General features: G+C 37.1%; 1 protein-coding gene across 1 annotated transcript in view; it reads right to left on the bottom strand.

Annotated features, from left to right (window-relative positions):
* TIAM2 (TIAM Rac1 associated GEF 2) overlaps positions 1–23,535 on the bottom strand; it is a 194,820-nt gene that overhangs the window by 88,582 nt on the left and 82,703 nt on the right. Inside the window, 5 exon segments of the mRNA XM_042473306.1 lie at positions 3,482–3,628; positions 6,717–6,902; positions 8,914–9,138; positions 13,549–13,721; positions 21,533–21,971. Of these exon segments, the coding sequence (XP_042329240.1) occupies positions 3,482–3,628; positions 6,717–6,902; positions 8,914–9,138; positions 13,549–13,721; positions 21,533–21,971 (1,170 nt within the window).

Raw genomic sequence — 23,535 nt, forward strand, 5'->3', positions numbered from 1 at the left:
CACTTTTCTTATGTTCCTCAATAGCTGGTGTTTTGATAAAGGAGCATGTGAAAAACAACTTTAAAATGATAAGACAAACTGTTTCATTTTCTGATAATTGTTCAGTATCTCACTAAATATCTTAAGATATGAAGCTGGGTTTGTAGTCCTAACTGATTCCCAGCACTTGTGACTTTCTCATGCACTCAGTAACTGCTCTTTTATCCTGCAGAAGAGCCACAGGCTACTTTGCTATTCATATGTTTACATTGCTTCCCTGAACCTGCTTTAAGACTTTGTATTTGTTGTTGTGTCTTCAAGTAATTTCTGATGTATGGTGACCCATAAGGTCACCAAGGGATTTCATTAGCAGAATTTGTTCAGCAGGGGGTTTTGCCCTTGCCTTCCTCTGAGTATGAGAAAGTGTGATTTGCCTAAGGTTACTCAATACTTTTCCATGGTCAAGCAGGGATCTGTACCCTGGTCTCCCAGTGTCCAACACTCAAGCTACAACACCAAGCTGTCTCTTTAAGACTGCAAACTGATAAACATAGTGACATGATATATAACTTGTTTAGTAAAAAGGGATCCATGATAAACTGAAAAAATTACTGAAAATTTGTCTGTGTCATGGTCCCAAAGCATTCACCTTCAGCAAAAGGGTGCAAATTACAGCGATGATAGGCAGGTATGCTCTCTAGGCTGAAAAACTTAAAACATACTGTTTCACCAAAGTTTACAAATTGGCTTTGCCACTGGGCGGTATTATTATTATTATTATTATTATTATTATTATTATTATTATTATTATATTAATTACTTCAGATTTTGCAAATAGGAATTATTCAACTTCACATAGGAATTAAGTCTAACCATAAATCCTTCTCACATGTTGCAGTCAGTTTACCATGGAGTTTGCAAGGGTAAGAAAAAACAGTTTAGATGCACACATTTGAAAGAGAATAAATACTGAGAAAAGTAAACACATGTAAGCAACAGTTTTGCATATGCTTTCATGCTAATTATTTCGAGTGTCATAAGATGTCAATTACTCAGTACAGAGCCAAAGTGGAAAGGTTATTTGGATTCTAGACATTATCACTGTCAATGAAATGTCTCAAATATGGAATATTCCTTAAAGAGTTTTGGGCACTAGGAATGTGCTAATTATTGTCCTTTGATATTAGTGAAAATGTGACTGAACTGGATACAAGTATGAGGAAATGTAGCAAAAATCCATACCACCAGAAGAAGAGAAAGGAAAAAAGTTTAGTCTCTCAGTCATAAAAAGGCTTACCTGGAGTGGAAGCTTAGAAAGTAAATTCAGAAATAAACATCTGAAGCACAATGTTGTTTAAAGCTTGCTGGCTTAAGTTCCTCCTCAGTGAAACTGGTTGATAATTATCTTTTATATGTATTCTGTATTTTGGTACTTAACATAATTTGGGACCATATCTATTAAATGGTAAATTGTTAGCTTTGTTACACATAATGATTTAATCCCATATATTATTATAGGGAGAGTGGAAATACAGAGTATTTCCTCTTTTAGATCGTTTTATATGAGTTTTAGCTATAAAATTATGAGTTACATAAATAACTACATGCATCTGAATAAGCATCTTTAAAGAAACGCAAGACAAACTCGCCACTCTTATAATTAGAAAACAATGCTGACAAACATTTACCTGTATTAACCATAAAATACAGATAGATTAATCAGCATCATTAAATGTGTTGCGTCAGCATGGAAGCTTATTTTGATATGAATATGAACTGTACATTAAATTACTGTGAACACACCCAACTGATTGTCAGATGCTATCACATCACTTTGTCTTAATTAAACACACTCATTCAAAGTGCAGTTTCCACACAGATATAAACTAAAGAATGACCTGGGCAAGTTTGACTGTGTAATAAAAATCAGATCAAAAAGCTAGATGGAAGCACCTCTCTCTGTGAACATTGTGGATATAAACATCAATAACTTAGAAAAGTGTCATGGTTCTAATAATTTAGAATTACAATAAAAAAGAAAGAAAAAAGATCAAATGGGGCCTTATTTTTTCATATTTCTTACATTTTGAGAGGTAACAAGATGCTTCCTTTCTGTCACTAGTTCTCCCCATCATAATAAAGTTTTATTTTCCTTCTACTGCTTACAGTATCTTCATATATCTCCAATTTCCCTTTCATTACCCAACCTCACCATTAGAGATATGCAGGCAATATCAAATACGATGTTGTTTTACCGAAAGTACTTCCAAATGATCCAGATTGGCTTAGAGAACTAACAACAATTGTAAACTGAAAAACTTTGGGGGAGGGGGGGCTGAAAAGGAAGCTAATGATGAACAGCCTCAGCTATTTGCCCAGTTGGGTTACTTCAGCATAAAACAAAATAACTGTAGAAAGATCTGACTGTAATAGTTTGATCTGCCTACATATATTACCATTACTAATAAGTACTGACAACTGAGCAGTAGATGACTGTACATACCAGACTCAATACCTTGCATCTCCAATTCATATATTACACTAGCATTGTGATAGATTTCTGGGTAAGGTCTGTGCTAGGACTAGCTGATAGCTTGACTTGACACAAAAGGCAACCAATTTTTTTGCTAGTACTAAGTCAGATAGGCTTACAATAGTCCATCACAGTGACATGTCATGACAAGAATGGTGCCCTGTACCTGCCAATGTCATGGTGTGTGCATTGTAGGGATGTAATTCTTCACTACATTTCTTCTGAAAGATAGCAACAAGTAATTTCAGCAATTCTCTTCCCGCTTTGAGAAAGTCTTCGAAAACCAAACCGTTTTTGAAAGCTATTTGCAATTCAGGACTTATTCTACACAAAAGTCGCATGTAGCTGTTTTGCACAGAAAATAGCATTTTATGTGAAGGAAAATAGTATTTTAATGAGGAAAGTTGTTTTCTCCACAGAAAAAAAGCTGTTAATTGGGATTTGTTCTATGTAAAATTGGCATGTGATTGTCTTGCATACAAAACAGTATTTTCTGTGTGGAAACTAATATTTCAATGCACAAATATTAATTTCAGGACACTGATTTCTGTGAAGAAAATGCTGTTATCTATGCAAATGAACTGTGTGTGAATTTTATGCAGAATAAATCCCCAATAACAACTTTTTTTCTGGCACAAACAACCATATACAAATTTTTACACAGCATGAGTCCCAAACTGAGAAGATTCCTGTCAGTTTATGATTCTTCTCATCAGCATTTCACATAAAACCCATAAAACACACTTTTGACTATTTTCTAAAAAACAGTTTTAAATATTATTTCCATCCCTAGTGCACAGGGTGTGGGTAATGACTCCTTACTGGAAACAAGCCACTGTTGGCACTAACCAATCAGTCTAGCTTATTCAAAGCATTTATTCTTTACATCACTTATCAAATAATAATGAATTCAGATATATATGAATTAGACAATATGAATATGAATTATATGACTCAATTGAGAACCACCTGTGTAATGGAAGGTCTTTTCTCTTTCGTCTTTCTTGCAAGGGTGTCCAGTCCCTTAAGAGAGGAAAACAGACCCTTCTTGCTCCGCACCCTCTGTGATAGAGACAGTGTACGCTTCCTAAGGGCTGCTTCATCTCTAGAACAGATCTAAGACAGAAAAGATAGGGGGAAGTAAAGGTATGGTGGGAGGAGAGAGAGAGATTGAGAGAGTAAGAGAGAGAAGGCAGGGTTAGATCAGACACCGACACTTGGCCATATTTTCTTTATCTCGTATCTGTATCTCTTTTAACTTTTGTAAGGCACCTTGAGTACTGAACTGGGGAATGGGCAGGATATAAATAAAGATTATAATGATCATCTTTTTTCAAAGAAGTAGTCAAAAATACAATGAGGTATAATATAAAATTGTATTGAATTATTTATTCATGTTTAATTTACATCCTACTTTTTTCCCCAGTATGAGATACAAGGTAGCTCACAATATAATATAAAACAATGAAATCTGAAGTGTGTTGAAATATTTCCACAGCCCTTGTGAATGATTATTTGTTCTGCTATGGTCTATACATCCTTTCCATTCAAGAAGAAAGGTTCCTCCTCATATTCTGATGAAAGACAGAATTGCTTCTTCCCCAAAACAGGCTCATAAGAGACAATAGTAGTTTTGCTGCAAGTTGTCATCCCCCTTTCAAAAAAAGAAAGAACAATCAGGCAGCAATCTTAAGAATGTCTATTTAGAAAAGTGTTACATTGAGATTAGGTATGTGTGCACAGGACTGCAGCCTAAAATAATTAAAGATACACACACACACAAGAAGCATACCCACATGCCATCCCAGCAATGCAAAATATATCCTTTCTAAAACCACATAAGCTTCTTGTAAAGAAGCCAGCAGGGAATGGCATGGTGTTACTTGGCTTTATTTCAGAAGTGAGGGGTGCATTAAAATATACATAGTAAAAGAGTGTGTTTTATATGAGGTTAAATGATATGAGTTGTGAATATTGCAAAAACCTGGGCAAAGGTCTCTCTTAGGTATTTTATTGGTTTCTTTTGTTTTTATATTTGTAAACCATCACAAGGGCATTGGATGTGTGATGATATATATTAAATATTTTAAATAAATAAACTTGTATCAGTTTTAACTTCCACAATCCACCTTGAGACTCAGGGATAAGAAAAAAATAGGATCTGAATGAATGAATGAATGAATGGATACTAGTATAGTCATTCTAAATCAATAAATATATTTTCAAAATGGATTAAAATTTGATCAATTTTTATTGGATATTACTTTACATTAGATTAGGTATTACTTTACATACTTATCATAATAGTGATATATTACTTCCAATACCAGAAGTGATATGCCTGAAAATACCACTTGAGCAACACAGTGGCATTCTAATGCTAATAAACATCCCATAGGAATCTATCTGGCCACTGAGACCAGAATGACAAGCTAGATAACTTACAGTTATTTTTATATATGTCAACCATAAACTGCAACAACCTTTTTCCCCCAAAAAAGGATCAAAATGACTAAGAGAAGCAAAATATTTGAAATTTATCTAATTAAGAAAGACTTTTTACTAGAAAGTATAAGTTATACTATTTCTTCACTTCACTTTTTCTTTTCTTTTCAGATTATTTTTATTAATCTTTAACACATATAATTTACAATCAAAATAATATACAATCAAAGATAAGAAATGGCAGGGGGAGAGACAGGCAGAGAGAGACAGACAGAATGAAATCTAAAGTCTGGTTAGACATCTGAGATACTAATGCTTGAATTTTATTGAATACAGGATCAGTTTCATCTAGTTCAGCTCTAGATGTTTTTCATGAAATGTAAATCACTCTCTGTTTAATTTCTATCATCAGAGACAATATTTATTTACCCTTTCTAATATATGGCTTCCATACAGACCTTTCAATTGTTTAAGTCTTGCAGACACTAATTCTATTTATTATTTCTAGTACAAATGCCCACTTAATTTAACCTTCAATTTTGAGTGTTCTGCAATCAGTCTCTCTCAGCTTTTAGCTTCATTTAATTTCACTTGGCAATAGTTTCTGAATGAAAACTGCTTATCAAATATTTATCATGCAAACTAATTGTTCTCACGTGAGCATAATAAATCACCAATCAAGTGGAGGATTTCTCCATCCTCATTCAAGGTTCTTCAATAATATTATAAAATTTTGTCTGGAGAAGCTTCTGTCTAGCTGACCTTAATGGATTTATAATATCACAAAATTGTGTTTGGAGAAGCTTACATCTAGCTGACCTTAATGAATCCTTGTGATTCTTCAGCTTTGCAGTGGAGAAAGCTGTAATTTCCAGGGTGAGTATCTCTTCCAGACAGATCTCCAGCCCATTCCTGAGCTGGGGGATTATACAGGAAGCTATGTTTCTGCCCTTGTGGAATCCTTCCATATCTTTATACACTTAATAATGTTAATCAATTTTGAAAAACTAGGAGCTGCACATAAATTGTGCTACTAAATGTTGGCTATCTTGGCCAGAACCTTCACTTCATTTTTTTCAACAAAATATAATACATATTTACTTTCTTTAGCAGAGCCTTCCCCAACCTTGTGCTTTCTAGATGTCTTGGAACTCAATTCCCATCACTCCACTGGCCTATCATGGTTAATGGTAATCAGTGCTAGATTTTATAGTCCCAAGTATACAGAAGGCACTGAATTGGGGGAACATGTTTTGAGACCAAAAAGGAAAAGGACTTAAACATTTGTTTTGTTCTTTTACTTTTTCTTTCTTCCTTTTTTTTCATATCTAATAAATTTCCTATACAGTAAGCAGTTCTATGAAAGAAAAAGAAGTACTAAAAAACCCCTACATGCAGATCATGCGTAATGGTCACACACACCTATTTCACCCAGTCCACTGCTGTGGCCAATTACAGCTTCCTAAGGCATGGATGCAGAGCAAAAGTAGTCATATACAGTGCCACCACAAACATTTTTCACATCTTTTTTCTGTATGAAAGTATTTCCATTGTAAGAAATCATTTCAGAACAGTTTTTCCTCAAATAGGAAGGAAAGTCAACATTTTAGTTCAGAGGTGAATCTGTAAAGATTCTAAACATTTTGTTAACATGTTATCAGGTGATCCTCTATGGTGAAAAAAGGGATTATATTTTCTGATATCTTTCCACAGATCATTTTCTTTATATTATACTTGTATGAAGCCCCCTAAAGCTTACCAGTGCATGAAAGGATGAAACTGAGAAGATGCCAAGCCTTCCTAGTGCCATCTTTGAAGGACGACTGGCAGCAGCCAAAAGACTTTTTGGATTTGGTAACTCCCCGCCTTGCAGACTTGCCAAATAACAGCGCATCCTAAAGAGGTCAATATTGAACTTCTCTAGATTCTGCTCCCATTGCTGGATCTATTTACATATACAAAAGAAACATTAGAAGAAAAATTAATGGGATGTATGGGGGTGGAGAGGAAGGATGTCTAAGCTCCATAATTCTTGCAGCTAAATTACTTGCAGAACAGTGGACTTGTTTAGTCCACTCTGCCCTCAAAACATATTCTGTTGAATTGTGTTATCATTTCCATGGAAACTGATATAATACCAAAAGAGATTTTGAACTGGAAGTCCTGTGAAAGTACTCTAAAAGTTAAATATGAACATATCAGCACCAAGATTTTTCCCCTCAAACCTCTACCTTTAAAAGATAGGTGCAGGACAAATAAAGTAGCAATTTAAAACATTCCTGTGTAACTCCTGGAACTCTATAGAGATGACAGTCTAGGATTTTCAGCTGTTCAGTATTATCACCATAGTGGACATAATTTTGGTAGCTGCCTGTCTTGTACTATTGTATACATTTTACATTTATGCAACCTGAGGATGTGGACAGATCCTTGGAGAAGTGAGAGGGAACATGTACGTACTCATGCCCTTCCAGGCTTATAAAATCAGCCAGAGATGGAGTGGGTAAATGGGTAAGGGGAACGTAAAATTTTGCAGCAAGGCAAAATTCCATCCTGCCTGAAAGAAGCTATTGTTGGTGATGGTGGTGGTGAGGACCCTTCCAGAAGATTATTGCATTAGATAACTACCAGCCAGTCTCCAATACCCCCCTTTCTTGGACAAGGTTGTAGAGTGTATAGTGGTTTCCCAGCTTCAGGGGTTCCTGGATGAAAAGAATTGCCTAGATCCATTTCAATCTGGAAAAGGTATACTCTCCATTTACCTTTATGTGTAGAGGAAAACGGTCTCTGACAGGAAGGACCAGGGCACATAAGCCCAGCATTAGTTACAGCCCTTCCTGAAATTATAAAATGAGTGCAATTCTGTACTAGCAAGAACAGTTATCATGTCATGAATACACTGCTATAAATAAAGAGCAACCAACATGTAAGAACAGTGTGGTGGCTCTATCCCATTACAAATTTGGAGAATAACAGCAATAGTGTCTTCAAGGACTAGCAGGACCTGGGAAATTTGTCTCCCCAAATTTAACCAACAAAAATTAAGTATGCAGAGAGATCTTGTAGCACCTTTGAGGCAAACTGAAATAAAGAAGTAGGCAGCATGAGCTTTCATAGATGCATCTAAGGAAGTAGATGGAAGTCTACAAAAGCTCATGTTGTCAACATCTCTCTTTCAGTTAGTCTCAAAGGTGCTACAAGATCTCTCTATATACTGATTCTACAGACAAATACAGCTATATCTTTGAATTCTACCACTATGGAAAGCACCAAAAAATTTAACTTGTGAATTGGAGGCATCTCCAGAAGCCTTGCTATGTACTTTGCTATCAAAAGTAGGTATGATTGATAGAGAGAGGACAGAGCTTTTTCAGTGGGAACTCCTCAACTGTGGAAATTCCTTCCCACAAGAAGTTACAGTAGCCTCCCCACTATTGTACATTAGAAATACAGTTATTTTTTTCTGCCAGACTTTCATTATGTCTCGATTTTATCTAGCTATGACATTCTTTTATTCTTGATTTAAATGTCCTTTTTAACTGTAGTGATATTATATTGATGTGAAATGGCTGGGGGTATAACAAATATTCAATGTAGAATTTTTAAATTAATGAATGAATATGTATACTGTTTTCCTAGGACAGACAGAGACCTCAATTTGCAAGGAATTTATTTTTTTTTTCAACTGTTTCTCTCTTTCAGAATTCAACATAAATAAATTCCCACATATAAGAAACATAATTTCAGTAAAAAAAGTAGTTGCCCTTGATAGATTTTCTTAAACATAGGCTCATGCCTTTCTATAACATTGCATGGGCAAAAATGACTTCCTCATTTGCAACACATATGCATAAGAACTTTTTGTTTCCTGCCTCAAAATATTAAGAAAGTACATACACTAGACAATAGCAGCTTGGCAGAAATAAACATATGAGAAGTAAGTAATTATTTGGTACCTGGTTCTCAATTGCTTTCCTGTTTTTAGGATCACTAACAATTGAGAGTTGTAGTTCAGCCATCTTTTTCATCTTGCTGTCCATGTCAATTTTTTGAATAAGGCTTTTGGTCTGATTTTTCAGCAGCCTAACTGTATCCTCTTTCCCAAGTTTCTTTGCAAAGAGGGAAGCAGAAGCTGAGTGTATGGCAGTAACCCAGTTTTCAAGGTCAGTCTGGCTTGTAGCCTAAACAAAAAAGAAAGAAAGAAAGAAAAGCAAAAGCAAAAGCAACATTATAAACAAAATGCTAAAATAGAATCTTGCTGGTTCCAAAATCAACATCAGACAAGGATAACTGTGTGCGGTCAACTTAAGTGGGGTCTCTCTTATTCTCTCTATCCCATAGCTTCATGATGCTTGCATGCAACTTTTTGCCTCAAGCCACAAATAATAAAAGGGTTCTGCTAGAATAATGTTGTCTTGAATAGTTGGCAACTGTAATTACTAGTAATGCTTACTTTTTATCTAAAGAGGAAGAACTTTGTATAAAAGATGGAATTCATCACATGATATTTGGCTGCAGGGATGGCAATTATATAACCTATCATTAGTTTAATTCTGAAGAACCAAATAGGATGGAATTTACATTTGAAAATACTGTAACTCCAAGAAGGAAAAAATAAGATGGCACATTTACTAACTATCGAACAGCAGTTTATGGATACTTTCTAATGTGTTTGCACAATGCTACCCCACAATGCATTACGGGTCATTGGTTACAGTCCTTGGTTACAGAAACGCCTCCCTCATTTATTATCTTGAAACAGGCAAATTTGCATGGCTAGTTGGTTGCTAATCCAGTGTACTGTACCTATTATTTTGCTATTTCTTTTGGCCACTCCTAGCCAAAAAAGTCCACATGCTGAATTTGTCCTCTTCTGCCCCGATGTGTATGATCACTTATTTCATGGTATAACAGAATTTTTAGTACAGTATATGAATTTTCTGTTTTTAAATTTTGATCCATCTTACCAGAAAAATAGCACCCAACTGACATCACTAAAACAATTTTAAATAGTAAAATCATTAAAATCAGCAACATAATCAAAGCAGTGTATTACAGAGGAAATATGTGCCTTCATACTTTCCCAAAAGCAGAGCTTCAAAAAGTTTCATTTTTTCTACAATTCCCAGAAGCCCCAGCCATCATGGTGTTGACCAATGAGACAGACCATGGGGTAGACCAGTGCTCCTCAAAGTAGTGATTCCTGGACCAGTGTCTTCACCAAAGCATTGGCTCCTGGGCAGCATGACACAGTGGTTTGAGTACTGGACTACAACTCTGGAGACCAGGCCTTGATTTCTGCTCAACCATGAAACACACTGGGTGACCTTGGGCAACTCACATGCTCTCAACCTCAGAAGAAGGTAATGGGAAATATCTTCTGAACAAATCTTGCCAAGAAAAGGGTCATCATAAATTGCAAACAACTGGAAGGCACACAGCTATCAACAATAAATCCTGGAGAGTATCCAAGAAGGATAGTCAATTGTAGCCAATGAGCCCAAATATGTTACCAGTCCCTGGTAAACTGGGGGGAAATGATTGTGTTTTCTGACATCAGATAGTCTGAGAAGTACTGCTGTAGAACAAAAAGATATCTTTTCAAACTATAAATCCAAATTATAATTCTTATACAGTAGAGCACTGAAAAGTTACTTTTTGTGCAATCTGAAAACATCTTTTAGAATGCCCTAGCCAGTTATGTACCCTGTATGACATAAATTGATCATGACCTTTCATTGATTTCTAATGCATCTAGGACAAATCCAGTCTCCTTTCTCCTTCTGGAAATATATCTGAAGAACTAGGCAGCTACAGACTTATATTCACATTTCCATGCATATGTTAGGATAACTAAGCATCAAAGAAATCATCTCAATGACCAGCTCACCCAAGGTTATTAAGTAGTGAGTTTTAATTTTCCAGCCAGGGAGCTACCCAGCTTCCCACAAAAATGTCTGTGTCTGTAAAGGAACCTTTTATCAGACAAAAAGCTAAGCCAGCTAAGCCAGCTAAGCTCAGGGGTGTTCTTGCCGAGTAGGATCTTGACATAAGGCAACTGAAGCAAAAGCAACTGAAAGCTGGCTTTATCCGTGTGTAGAATATGCTACCACAGTTGGTAAGGAGTCTGTCTTTCTAGTTTCTTGCATATCCAAGACATAATAGCAGAAATGGAAAAGTAAGTGGGAGAGTACATTAACACATTAATATTAATAAGCCAAAAAAAGTAAAAAGGGCACATTTGACAGTTAATTTTAAATTGACATTTAAACGTAATGTTACTTTATTGCACTGAAAGCCTTGCCAGGGGAAAAAAGTGAAACATGCATCTACTGTACCGTTTTACTTTTCCTGCCCCCCTCCTTGTTTTGAGTTTTGGAGAGCAATGAAGAGCTGCATGAATTTTTGCAATGTTCATTACTCACCCACCCCACTCAAAACTCTTCTCTTGCTTTTCCTTTCTCTTTGTCTTACAATCTTGTCTCCTTACTTTCTTTCTTTATCTAACTTACTGATTCCCACATGGAATCTAGCCAAAATCTCAGTGGTTAAGAGCTTCAAAATTCAGTTTGCAGGGACAGATGATTAACCTATACAAAATATTTGCTACAGAATACAGACAGGCCATTTAGATGAAAAAAGTCCCTCCCTATCCAAGCTGCCGTCATATAATATAAACTCAGTAATTCCCAACCTGGAAGGACAAAATCCAGTAAAATCAATCTTTAGGTAAAGAACCAACAAGTCAACATAAAATTTTTGGTATGCTGGCACTGTACCTCATTTAATGATTTAATAAATTACTAAATAATTTCTGGAGAGTAATGCTGTAATTCTAATTTAGATCAACCACTTTCCTTTAAAAATGTAATTAAACTGTCCTTTTGTTTTGGCAAATGTCCAACTTCATTTGAAATTTAATTGGTGTTCATTTGTTAGTTATTACTGTATAAGAGTCATTTAAAAATGAGTAATTGTAAAGCTATCTCTAAGGAATGGACCAAAGGTGTCTTACAGGCTTTCCTACCTCAAAGAGATGGAAATATAAATTCACAAGACAAGTCTAGGAAATAAAACTAAGTGTGGATTCAACTCAGTGTATTTTGCAGAACCAACCAATGGCAGCCAATATGTGGTACAGGATATAACAGGACATTATATCATATACTGTTGGAAGTGGGGTGAAAATTCACTATTATTATTGTTAGTTGCTTTTGAGTCAGTCCTGGCTAATGGCAACCCTGTGAATGAGACATTTCCAAGCCTACCTATCCTCCACTGCTCTGATTAGCTCTTGTAGATTCAGGCCCATGACTTCCCTGATTGAGGAGTTTAATCACACTAGCAAGATCCCGCGGGAAAACGGGATAAAATGCGAAGATAAGCCAGAAATGCTCAAAGTTTATCACACGACGTTGCAGTTAGCGTGAAATAATGAAAGTTAATCCAGTTAAAGTGGAACAAATGGAATTTTAAAAGCTGCTGGTTTCCTCTGCTTTAACTGCAGATTAACTTTGCGTTATTTCATTTTAGCAGCAATTAGTGTGATAAACTTTCTGAATTTGCAAGTTCTATTTAAATTCGAATTTAACTTAACTCTCCTTTAACTCCCATTTTCTTGCGGGATCTCGCTAGTGTGATAAAGCTCTTAGTCTATCCATCTGGTGTGTGGTCTTCCTTTCTTTCTATTGTCTTATAACTTTCCTAGCATTATTGTCTTTTCTAATATGTTATGCCTTCTCATGATGTGACCAAAATCCAATAGCCTCAGTTTAATCATCTTGGCTTCCAGGTAGAGTTAAGGCTTGATCTGTTCAAGGACCCGTTTGTTTGTCTTTTTAGCTGTCCAGGTATTCTTAACATTCTTCTCCAGCACAATGAGTTTTCTTTTTATCCACTTTTTTCACTGTCCAAGATAGGGATGCCATTTCACTTCAAATAAAAGTTCCAGAGATTTCTGACAATGGTTAATCAGTTCACTGATTAAAAAGATGTTTTTAATTATTCTGGTTGTTTGTTGTTTTTTTTAAAAAAAGAAAACTCTTTTTAAACAAAGTATTTAGAAAAGCCATGAGTAGCAGTTACCATTTTAAAAGAGTTATTCTCACATAGGTGGAAGGAATGCCTCTTCTAAGATAATAGTCACTTCAGTACATAAAAGCATTATCTAAAAACAAAGCCATTTTTCCAGAATGACTTTTGTATTTATATGCAAATTTATGCAGGCTTAATCAGTGCAGTTAAAACTCATAGTAACAAACTGACTAAATTTTCTTTAATGAGGTGAAAGCCTTGCTGACAATGTAATGAACTTCTTTCTTGTATCCCAGGGAGCTGAACAGTATGCTGCCAGTTTGCTGCCAGGATTGCCATATTATGCATGGCCTGATGTCTTGAATTCCCAAAGGAAAGGACTTATCTGAGCTTTATGGAATATCCAATAGGAAAAGAGCCAAGTCCACATAATCTGAAATTCTTTCCAAGAGCACTGTTGCTATTTTAAATTTTGTATGCCTGTAATTTAAACTAAGTTTGACCAAATATCTAACAAATTTCAATTAATTATGAACTAAAACCAATGCCATAAATACCTGGAATAAGTAGACATCTCCAAAGGAATTGCTGAGACAAAAAACATTCTCCTTCTTGGGGTGTTCTGGACAAGACTGCACTATACTATCTTCTGCAAACAGAGCATATCTAGGTGAGGTGTTCTGCTCCATTGAATTCCTCCCATAAGTCTCATAAAACAGCAGGGTGCATCCTTTATAAAAGAGAAAAAAAACAGGGAAAAATGAGGTTTTGGTTTATGTCTTTAAACCTTCTCTTCCTGAAAGACAGGATTAACACGTGCACTTAAAACTGGAAGCAATTCTCCATATTAAGATCAAAGGTTCCATCAAGTGTTACCAAGCACCTGGCCACTCTGGCCCCATAACAATCTGCAGATGTGTGCAAATGATTGTTTATAGCAGGCCTGGAAATTGTGTGTCCCTTCTTATGTCTATGGACTGCTACAATGAACAGTTCTAACCAGCATAACATATGCCAAGGAATACTGGGAGGAATGGTTCAACAACATTTGAAAGTGTGCAAAATTCAGATCTCTGGTTTAACATAATATACTACCAGTATATTTCAGAGGGAGCAAGCATAGTGTAGTGGTTTGGGTACTGGACTATGACTCTGGAGACCAAGATCTGAATCCCTGCTCAGCCATGGAAACCCACTGGGTGATCTTGTGTAAGTCACACTCTCTCAGTCTCAGAGCAAACCCCTCCCCCCCTCCGAATAAGTCTTGCCAAGAAAGCCCAGTAAGGATCATTAAAAGTCAAGAAAAACTTGAAGGCACACAACAACAACAACAAAATTTCAGAGGAAGGATCTGGCAACACCACCTTGCCTAAGAAAACCCTATGAAATTCATGGGGTCACCATAAGTTAACAGTTGACTTGAAGGTGCATACCCACACACTGTATGCATTCCTATTTTCTGTTAGCAAATACACAAAGTTGCTTTCTATTAACAGCTAAGGATGTGAAGAAATCTTGCTAAATTAATTGTTCTTGAAGAGACTGCCTCTCTAGGCACATTGAGACAGCCTGTCAAATGTTCACTGGGATGTCTCACCTCCAGCATGAGAATGGGGCAAAACAGATTAGCAGTAAGGGCCGGGTCGTGCTTGGGTGCAGTGTTTAGATGCCACACACTCTGAAGCTGCCCCCATGCTGCCAGGAAGCTGCACAGCTGACCGCACATGCAGCAGCTTCACCATGTTTTGGCAGCAGCAAGGGTGCCCTTTTTCTGCCCCTCAAAAGAGCGGCATTTTGCCACTTCTTTTGGAGGTGGAAAAATGCCGGATCGGGGCCACGGTGTACAGTTGCTGCAGCTCTGATCTGGCACACAAAGGGGCAGTGTGACGCCACCCCTTTAGAGTCGTCTGTATCAGCCCAGTCATAATCTTTTCTTCTTCTTGAGCTTCCACAATTTGCACATAACTACCGTCTCTCTTAATGAAGCCAAACACTCAATAGACACAGAGAGAATGCAAAGACTGACTAACTGATCAAAAACATGAACACGATCAAACTGATCTTTTTGATTTTTGGAAGCCAATGCAACATGGTACCAATTATTACAGCTACCACAATTGCCAAAAAAAAAAATGTTCTCAGAATTGTGAAAATTCCCTCAAGAATAATAGAAATTCTATCACTGTCTTGCAAGCAGGAGGGGGAACAATTTTTCATTCTTCTATGAAAGAACGAGACAAGAATTAACATCCCTATTAGCACCAAATTGGGTCTAAATATCCTAAAGGCACCACATCCTGTCTTATCTTGAAACCTAAACTGGGTTAGCTCTAGTTACTACTTGGATGGACTATATTTCAGAGGAAGAAAGTGCCAAAACCACCTCCAAGTATTCCTTGCCTAGGAAAACCTTATGGAATTCATGGGGTCACCAAAAATCAACTGGCAACTTTAATGCACAAATATACACATTAAAAATGCATTCAAAAATCCAAGGAAAAGGATAAAGAATTATGAAATGAAAACATCAATGAGAAAGTATATTTATTTATTATTTATTAAATTGTTTATTGGTTGTCTCTTTAGGGCTTAAGGCAGTGCTTCTCAATTATTTTCTGTCATGCCCCCCCTAGGAAGAAGAAAACATTTCGTGCCCCCCGCGCGACTGTAAATAGTATCATTTGTCTATACAATTGTTATAAGTACACTTCTGCATAACACTGTATCCTGAGCCTCGCGCCCCCCTTTACGGAGCCTCGCGCCCCCCCCCTGGGGGGCCCGCCCCACTATTTGAGAAGTACTGGCTTAAGGCAACTGTGAAGCAGTGATAAGACTCAAAAGCCAAAGAAAAATACAGTATTTTTATTTAGCAAGTGGATGGGAAGGGAGGCTAAGCTGTATTGGAAGCCTCAAAGTCAGTCTCATAAAGAATTGGGGTTGGAAGGAGAGGCAATGGTAGAAAAGAGGAAAAATAACTTTATTTGGTTTTATGGGTGAATGGGGTGTCAGCCCATTTAAATTTTGAATTATTGTATGCTTTAATCATATTAAATCCATGTAGGCTTCTCAGTTCTAACAACATACATCTACTGGAAACACCTTTGTTTTTTCTGAAGTAATCCTGTATATGACACATATGGGTAGGAGGGAGGCCATTCTCCTATTTGTGGGGCATTCATGGGTCAAAATTCTGCTGTAAGAAATATATTACAACAGCAACTTAAAACAATCAAAGTATGGAGCTACCACAAGTTTAGCAAAGTTCAGGAGTCTTAAACCTTGTAATTTTTGAGATATGTAATATTGAACACTTCATATCAACACCAAGACAAGCCATTGGCTAGGTCTATTCAACAGGAACTAACTTCCACTACCAGTTTAAATGCCTTTATGTTTCACCTCAGCCCTTTCTGTTTGCCAGCTCCTTTAATTGAATACAATGAAAAAGCATGTCTTTCATTGTCCTCATTTAAGAGATTCTCATGTCCTAACCACCTGTATTACTGTAAGTTACTAGTCATTCCTTTCAGCAGGCATTTGGGGAAACCTTAATATTTCCTAATAAGATTAACAGAAAGTGAGTACTTTTTGTATCTTTAAATAGTCAGAGATTAGCTGCACTATTGTTTATCTTTATCTGAATTACTGCAGGAAATGTCAAACGAATGGTCAGCTGACGAACTCACACTTCAAATGAATTACTTGCAATAAAGATAGCTGGAAAACAGTACATTCCTAAAACACAATGTTAAGAGTATTTGGAACTTGAAAGAAACTACAACAGTATAACATTAGCTCAGTTGGCGGGGGGGGGGGGGAGGAGTGGCAAAAAAAAATCCACTATGGATCTATCTCTTGCATGAATGTCAAGCATCTAATATCCCTGAATATTCCACATGTTTTATACTGTTTAATATTTTCATCTATGTAGCTGTGTGCCTTCAAGTTGTTTCCAACCTGTGGCAACCCTATGGTGAACCTATCATGAGGTTTAATGGGGCTTAGAATGTGTGACTCATCCAGTGGGCTTCCATGGCCAAGTGGAGAATTGAACCCTGATCTCCAGAATCCAATGCTCAAACCACTACACCACAGTGGCATCACCTATATACCTCACAAATCTGAATTACACAGATAGAATCATACAATCGTAGAGTTGGAAGAGACCATAAGGGCCATCCAGTTCAACCCCCTGCCATGCAGGAAACCTCAATCAAAGCATCCCTGACAGATGGCCATCCAGCCTCTGTTTAAAGACCTCCAAGGAAGGAGACTCCACTACACTCCAAGGGAGTGTGTTCCACTGTCAAACAGCCCTTACTGTCAGAAAGTTTCTCCTAATGTTGAAGTGGAATCTCTTTTCCTCCCCCCCCCCCCCCTTTTCATCCAAAAGAGTCTATTTTCTAGCTAGTTCACAATTTTCCATCATAGTTATGGTGAGTTTAGATTAAATTGTTTTCTGGGTGCCGTTTTATACATCAACTACAATGACATAGAAGCTTCAGCTCCTTGGCTCCTGTCCAATAAATAGAATAATACTTGAATTCAGTGGTGTAGAATCAATGACACAGTTTATCACCACACAATAGCCAATGGTTGTTTTTCAACATGGCTAGACAATGCTGGAATTTATCCTTATTTAAAATGTCATTTTAAGAATTAAATAGTTTTCTGTCCTAATAAGAGCATCCAAAGTAGTCTCCATTAAATATCACATCACAGGCCATGCCCCTATAATTCTTAGGTACAAATACCACCTGAAGGGCCTGAGATGAGGACACAGAGAAATACCTCCCATTTTATTACCTACCAAAAGAATTTGAATTAATGTTTGATTGCATCCAACATTAATTTCCCTTGTCAAGGATGCTTCTGTTTAAGCAGGCTTTTAATGTATGGTGAGGGGGCACTTTTTGGGAGGACACTTTTATTGGAGATGTTTATCTTTTAAACTTTTGGATTTTTTTGAAATGATTTTAATGTGTTTTATGAAGTGATTTTAATTGTTTTAAAATTTTATTGTAAATATTTTCAATGTACTATTTCTGGAAACCATTTTGGGTCCCACTCTGGGAGAAAGGTGGCATATCAATGAAATAAATAAAATTGTCTTCCAAAATTTGTCTGTGCAACTATTATGGGCACAGCTTATAGTGGGGTGGGAAACATGGAATTTCAGATGTCTCACTGGAACTCTCATCTGCCTTTGCTTATACAGGCATGGTGTAGAATGAGGGAAAATGCAATCCAAGAACATCTGGGCAACCAAACATTCTCTCATACCTCCCTTATACACTGTATGCAATATAACTGACCAGTAACACTCTCTGAAAATACCATCACTATATTTAAAATGTTTTTTGAAAACATGTGGGACAATTACACAAAATCTAAAGACTGATGGTGTGAAAAAGCCCACTGTGCAGAAAGTTACAAAAACATCATCTAATTGGAAATCTTATCTTCTTCAACTGACCATGTGTTTTCATGGGACTCTGGAACAATCTTTCTCTATTTCTTTCCTTTTTTGCTCAATTGGAATCTTTCAGTAAATTCATCTAGTATGTAGAGATTGTGTATGCTGAAGGAAATGTGTATACTGTTTGGAAACCCCAGATGGGATTCTATTTAGTATAAACGCAATGCAAAACTTTAAACTCCTCAAATTATGCTTTATCACTTTTTTAATTATTCAAAACTGTTTATTTCTGAAACACAAAGATAGCCTGTCACTGTGATTTTATTTTGTCATTTTTATGGAAAATATTTTTTTGTTAAGAAATACAAAATCAGTTTTACAATCTTCATCCACAGATGGGACAAGACAGCTTTCTTGTGGCTACTCCCTAGGGCCAGATTACAACATATTTGACATAAGATGAACATGGATGGAATGGACTACCCTTGCCCAGATAAATTAATTAGGCAGGACAGATGGGAAGGAAACAACATTCTGCATTAAAGGAATGGTCTTGATGGCCCTTTAAGCAATGGTAAAATCTCAGTACACCAATCAATTCACTTTTGGCAAGTAACCAGATGGCTGTAATCTTTCCTGTTACTGATAAACTAAACAGAACTCAAGGGAAGACAAAATGAAAATAAAACCACCACCATCACATGCTAAACTCACAGTTGCTATGTGCTACTTTTAAGTAAAAAACATCATCAAAAAAACCTGCAGTCATTTACATGTCATGAACACAACAGCCAATTAATCTTGAGCAAATTGAGTTCCAAGAACCTGACAACATAAATAGGCAGAAGCAAAAAGAATTATACCACAAAATCCACAACATTAAGATAAGTCAACAGCTAGAATCACAATAAAGCCCCAAAGCCAAAAAAGCAACATCAGTAAAGTAACTTGTGATATTGCCCAAACATTTTAAATACACATACTTCATCTAGACTCAGAGGTTCATGCAGTTGTCAATGATAGTATGAGAAGCCTCAGAGTGATGGGGAGGGGGTGTTTATAGACCCACGCCACAGTTACTGATAGTAAATAAGATACACAGTAGTGCTACCAATACCTAACAAGCAGAAGGGGAATTGTTTATTGTTTATTTAATTTTGTACAGGCTGTCAAATAGGCATAATTCATCTATTCAGGCCCTTTCTCCCTATTACAGAAAACTGATATGCAAACTAGATTGGCAGAACTACAGCTTCATCCTGTTGATAAGAATTATAGAATCAATTAGATCTGGCTATAGTCTGGCATCTCTACAAAAATTCAGTGTTAAGATAGTAAGGCATGCAAGATGCCCAAGGTACAATTCCTGTCCTTGTATGGCACCCCAGGTTTAACATCTGGTATTGCCTAAAAGGAAAAAAAATAAGAAAAGGTTCTGCCATGTGGGGTAAAGAATGCCAGGAACGTAGCCAGGGGGGGGAGAGGGGTCCGTGGGGTCCAGACCCCCCCCCTTCCATTAGATACAATGAATGGTACGTGCTGCTGCATTTCTTGACAAAACACTCTTCTCCAATTTTCTTTAAGTATGACAACACCGGCTTTTAAAAATAATTCTACCCTTTAGAGTAGAATTCAGAGATACAGTGGGCCCTCGGTATCTGCTGGGGTTTGGTTCCAGGACCCCCTGTGGATCCCAAAATCCATGGATGCTCAAGTTCCATTAAATACAGTGGCATAGTAAAATGGTTTCCCTTATATAAAACAGCAAAATCTACTTTTGCCTTTTGGAATATATAATTTTTGGAATATTTTCAAACCTGGATGCTCAAATTCATGGATATGGAAGGCCAACAGTATAACCATGTTAGTGTGGAATGTTGATATGCAAGGTGATCTTTCAGTACCTTTCACGCTACTTCATCTTTTCAGTCCATGCACTTGCCAAGAAGTAGACCAAGGAGTGAAACAGATGGTCCTGAAGAGGCAGATTGAAGCCACTCCTTCCAAAGACAGATTGGGGCCGCAGCAAAGATCTGCTCCTTTTTTTGGCTAAGGAAAAGGTGGCTTTCCTGCCCTGCCGTGGCCCTATTGTGGCTCCATGACACTCGAGCAACATGTGGCATGTAAATGCTGAGCCACCGGAGTGTCATGAAGTCACCCCTGTCTGGGCAGCCAGGCGGCTTCAGGCTGGACTCCTGGTGTCATCGGGACGTGCGGTGTCTAAATGTTTTGCGCCAATGATGCCCAGAACCAGGATTTTTTGAGTCATCTGTTCTTGCCTCATATCTACAAAAGCTTATGTTGCAACTTCTACCCTTTAAGGGTCATGAATCCCTACTATACAGTAGCACATAATGTTTCTAAACTGTTTCAGCATAAGCATAACTTCCAAAATTTATTTTCTTTCCTGCTCTCAAACACAGCATACAAGCATACATAGCATTATAGTTTTACATTTCTCTCTGTTGGCATGTACTGAAGGAGAGACATGAAAGAATTTGAAGAAGACACCACTTTCTCTTCAAGTAACCTATTTTAATGCATGTTTTAATATATGCATCCCCCTGACCAAGAAACTCACATCTGTTCTTTGGATGGCCTAAGTCTAGGCAAGTTATTTTTGGATACAAGTCCCAGAATTCCCTATCTGTTCAAGAGAAAAGTTATTTATTCTATTTTATTTATATCCTGCCCTATATCATGAGATCTCAGGATGATGTACAATACAATCACTTTAATGATTTTAAAACAATTTAAGACAATATAAATAGCAGAATAACCAGACATGCTATGCACCTGGACTGATCCTTTCTGGTGCCTTTTACTATAGGGATCTCAGACTGTGGTTTGATATTACTAGCAAGGGTTATTAGCACACAGAGACAGGAAAGACAGAAGATGCTAGACATGGTAGTAGAGCTTGACTCACAAGTATTTGTGCATGAAACGAAGCTTGTTAAAATTATAAAATTATAATAGTGACACAGGTGTATCATAAAACACTCTGTTATGAAGGTAAAGCTTTTGCTAACATCTTTTTTCAATAACATTCTAAACATATGTGGAAGGGAATAATGTAACAATATCAAATATTTGAGACCAATTTGGTCAAAGTATCCTACCTTTCAGTGTAATCCAATATTGTTTCCATTTTCTCCGTGTAACCAACTCAAGCTTTTTCTCTTTCTGCAGGGTCACAAGCGGTTTGAAGAAGAGCCACCCAGCTTTGCGAACAACCCCTTGCTCTTTCTCATACAGCAAATCTAACTGTTCCAAGGAGCAAAGTGATTCACTGCTTGAGTCCTCCGTTTCAGTGGAGGTGTCCATGTTTTCCATATTGGTCCTGCTCATGTCAAGCTCTCGCATGAAGTTCTCATAAATGTTCTGTCTCAGAACATCACTGCTGAGGGCATTGGCAGATTCACTTCTCTGGGGAAAGATCTGGCCAGACCCAGGTGACCAAAGAGAAGCAGTGAGATGTGAAGGAACAAGAAGTGTGTCTGGAGAAAAACTTTCAATTCCAGTGTCAAAGTATTCTGTCAAATCCTTACATTTTGGCTCCTGTGGATGAGAGGGAAAACTGCACAATCAGCCAGCATAACCCAATTGACATCATGTTACAAATAAAAATTAATGGCAGTCCTACTCATGGTACAGACTGGTCTTTACAGCAATGTACCTGTTAATACACCAGAAAAGTTTGCAAGTTTGAAATGGCCTGATCAGTCCAGAAACATTAATGCCTAATGATGCAAAAGGCTTTTAAAAAACCAAACTTTATAATATAACAGCAAATGCCAAAATGTCTGTGGCCAAGGGTCTTAAAAGAGCAGGGTCAGAAACAACTCTGGAATATTACAAATTCATTCACTTCTCTCAGTGTTGAAAAATGAGAATATTGTCTTTTGTGATACTAAAATATTTACAAATACTACTATTATACTAAAACATAATAATTTCAAATGTTTTGCATTCTATGCAAAGTAAGTTGAAGCAGCTGTAGCCACATGTGTGTGTGTGGGTGTGTGGCTTCAAGTCGCCTGTCAACTTAGAATGACCTCATGAATTTCATGGTTTACTTAGGCAAAGAATACTTAGACGTGTAATGACACTGTCTTCCTGAAATACAGCAACTGGTTTTCCTTGGTGGTCCCCTATTCAAGTACTAATGAGACCTGACCCTGCTAAGCTTCCAAGATCAGATGTGACCTGGAGTCTTCAAGGTATTTAGGACTTTTTATCCAGAATATTGCAGCAATGTACATTTCCATCTTCCCTGATTTTATTATTATCATTAAAAAGCATTTGTAATAATTACAAATTAGAACAGGTGAAGACTACCTGGGAACCACAGGTAAGGGGAAACGAACAGCAGCTTACATATGGTTATTAGATTACTAGATATCTCATTCAGGCACCTTAAACAGTCAAACTCATTTATGTTTCAGGAGCAGATTTGTTTATATGTTGACACAGAAAGGTCTACAGCAGTGATTCCCAAACTCTGGTCCTCCAGGAGTTTTGGACTTTAGCTCCCAGAAACAATCTTAGCCTATAATCTGGGAATTCTGGGAGCCAAAGTCCAATACACCCAAAAGGCCACAGTTTGTGAATCACAAGGCAGGAGAAATTTACACTATTATTTCTAATATTTCAAGATCATGCTATTTTGTAACATCAGATGTTGCACAAGCTAATGCATTTTGGTCCAGTAATGATTATCCTGCCAAACCTGTGTGGTCCTGGTCTCAGACTGCCAACCTGAGCCTTTTCCAAGGTGGGAACTACGCATGCAGCAACATCTTCCCAGTGGTGATGTTAAGACTTGCAATTGCAACTCAGTTATCTCCCCCTACTGTCCATAATGTAAATATATAGGGAGGTAAAGGTAGACAGTGGAGGCAGCAACAACAGAGCAGCCACTTCATGTGTATCCCTAAGATTTTGTAAGCTATTGGTCGAAAATTACAAAAGTCTTGGATCTCTTCAAGATGTGTTTGTAATTTCTAACAGGAATTTGTCTAAAACTGAAAGCAAAACAGGCAAATAAGCACAATACCCCACAGAAGTCAATATCATTTCCCCACCCCAGCTTTCTTGGAGAAATTCCTGCCATTTTTTAGTA

The sequence above is a fragment of the Sceloporus undulatus genome, chromosome 1 (genome assembly GCF_019175285.1).
Source record: "Sceloporus undulatus isolate JIND9_A2432 ecotype Alabama chromosome 1, SceUnd_v1.1, whole genome shotgun sequence".
In the NCBI taxonomy this organism is placed as follows: Eukaryota; Metazoa; Chordata; class Lepidosauria; order Squamata; family Phrynosomatidae; genus Sceloporus; species Sceloporus undulatus.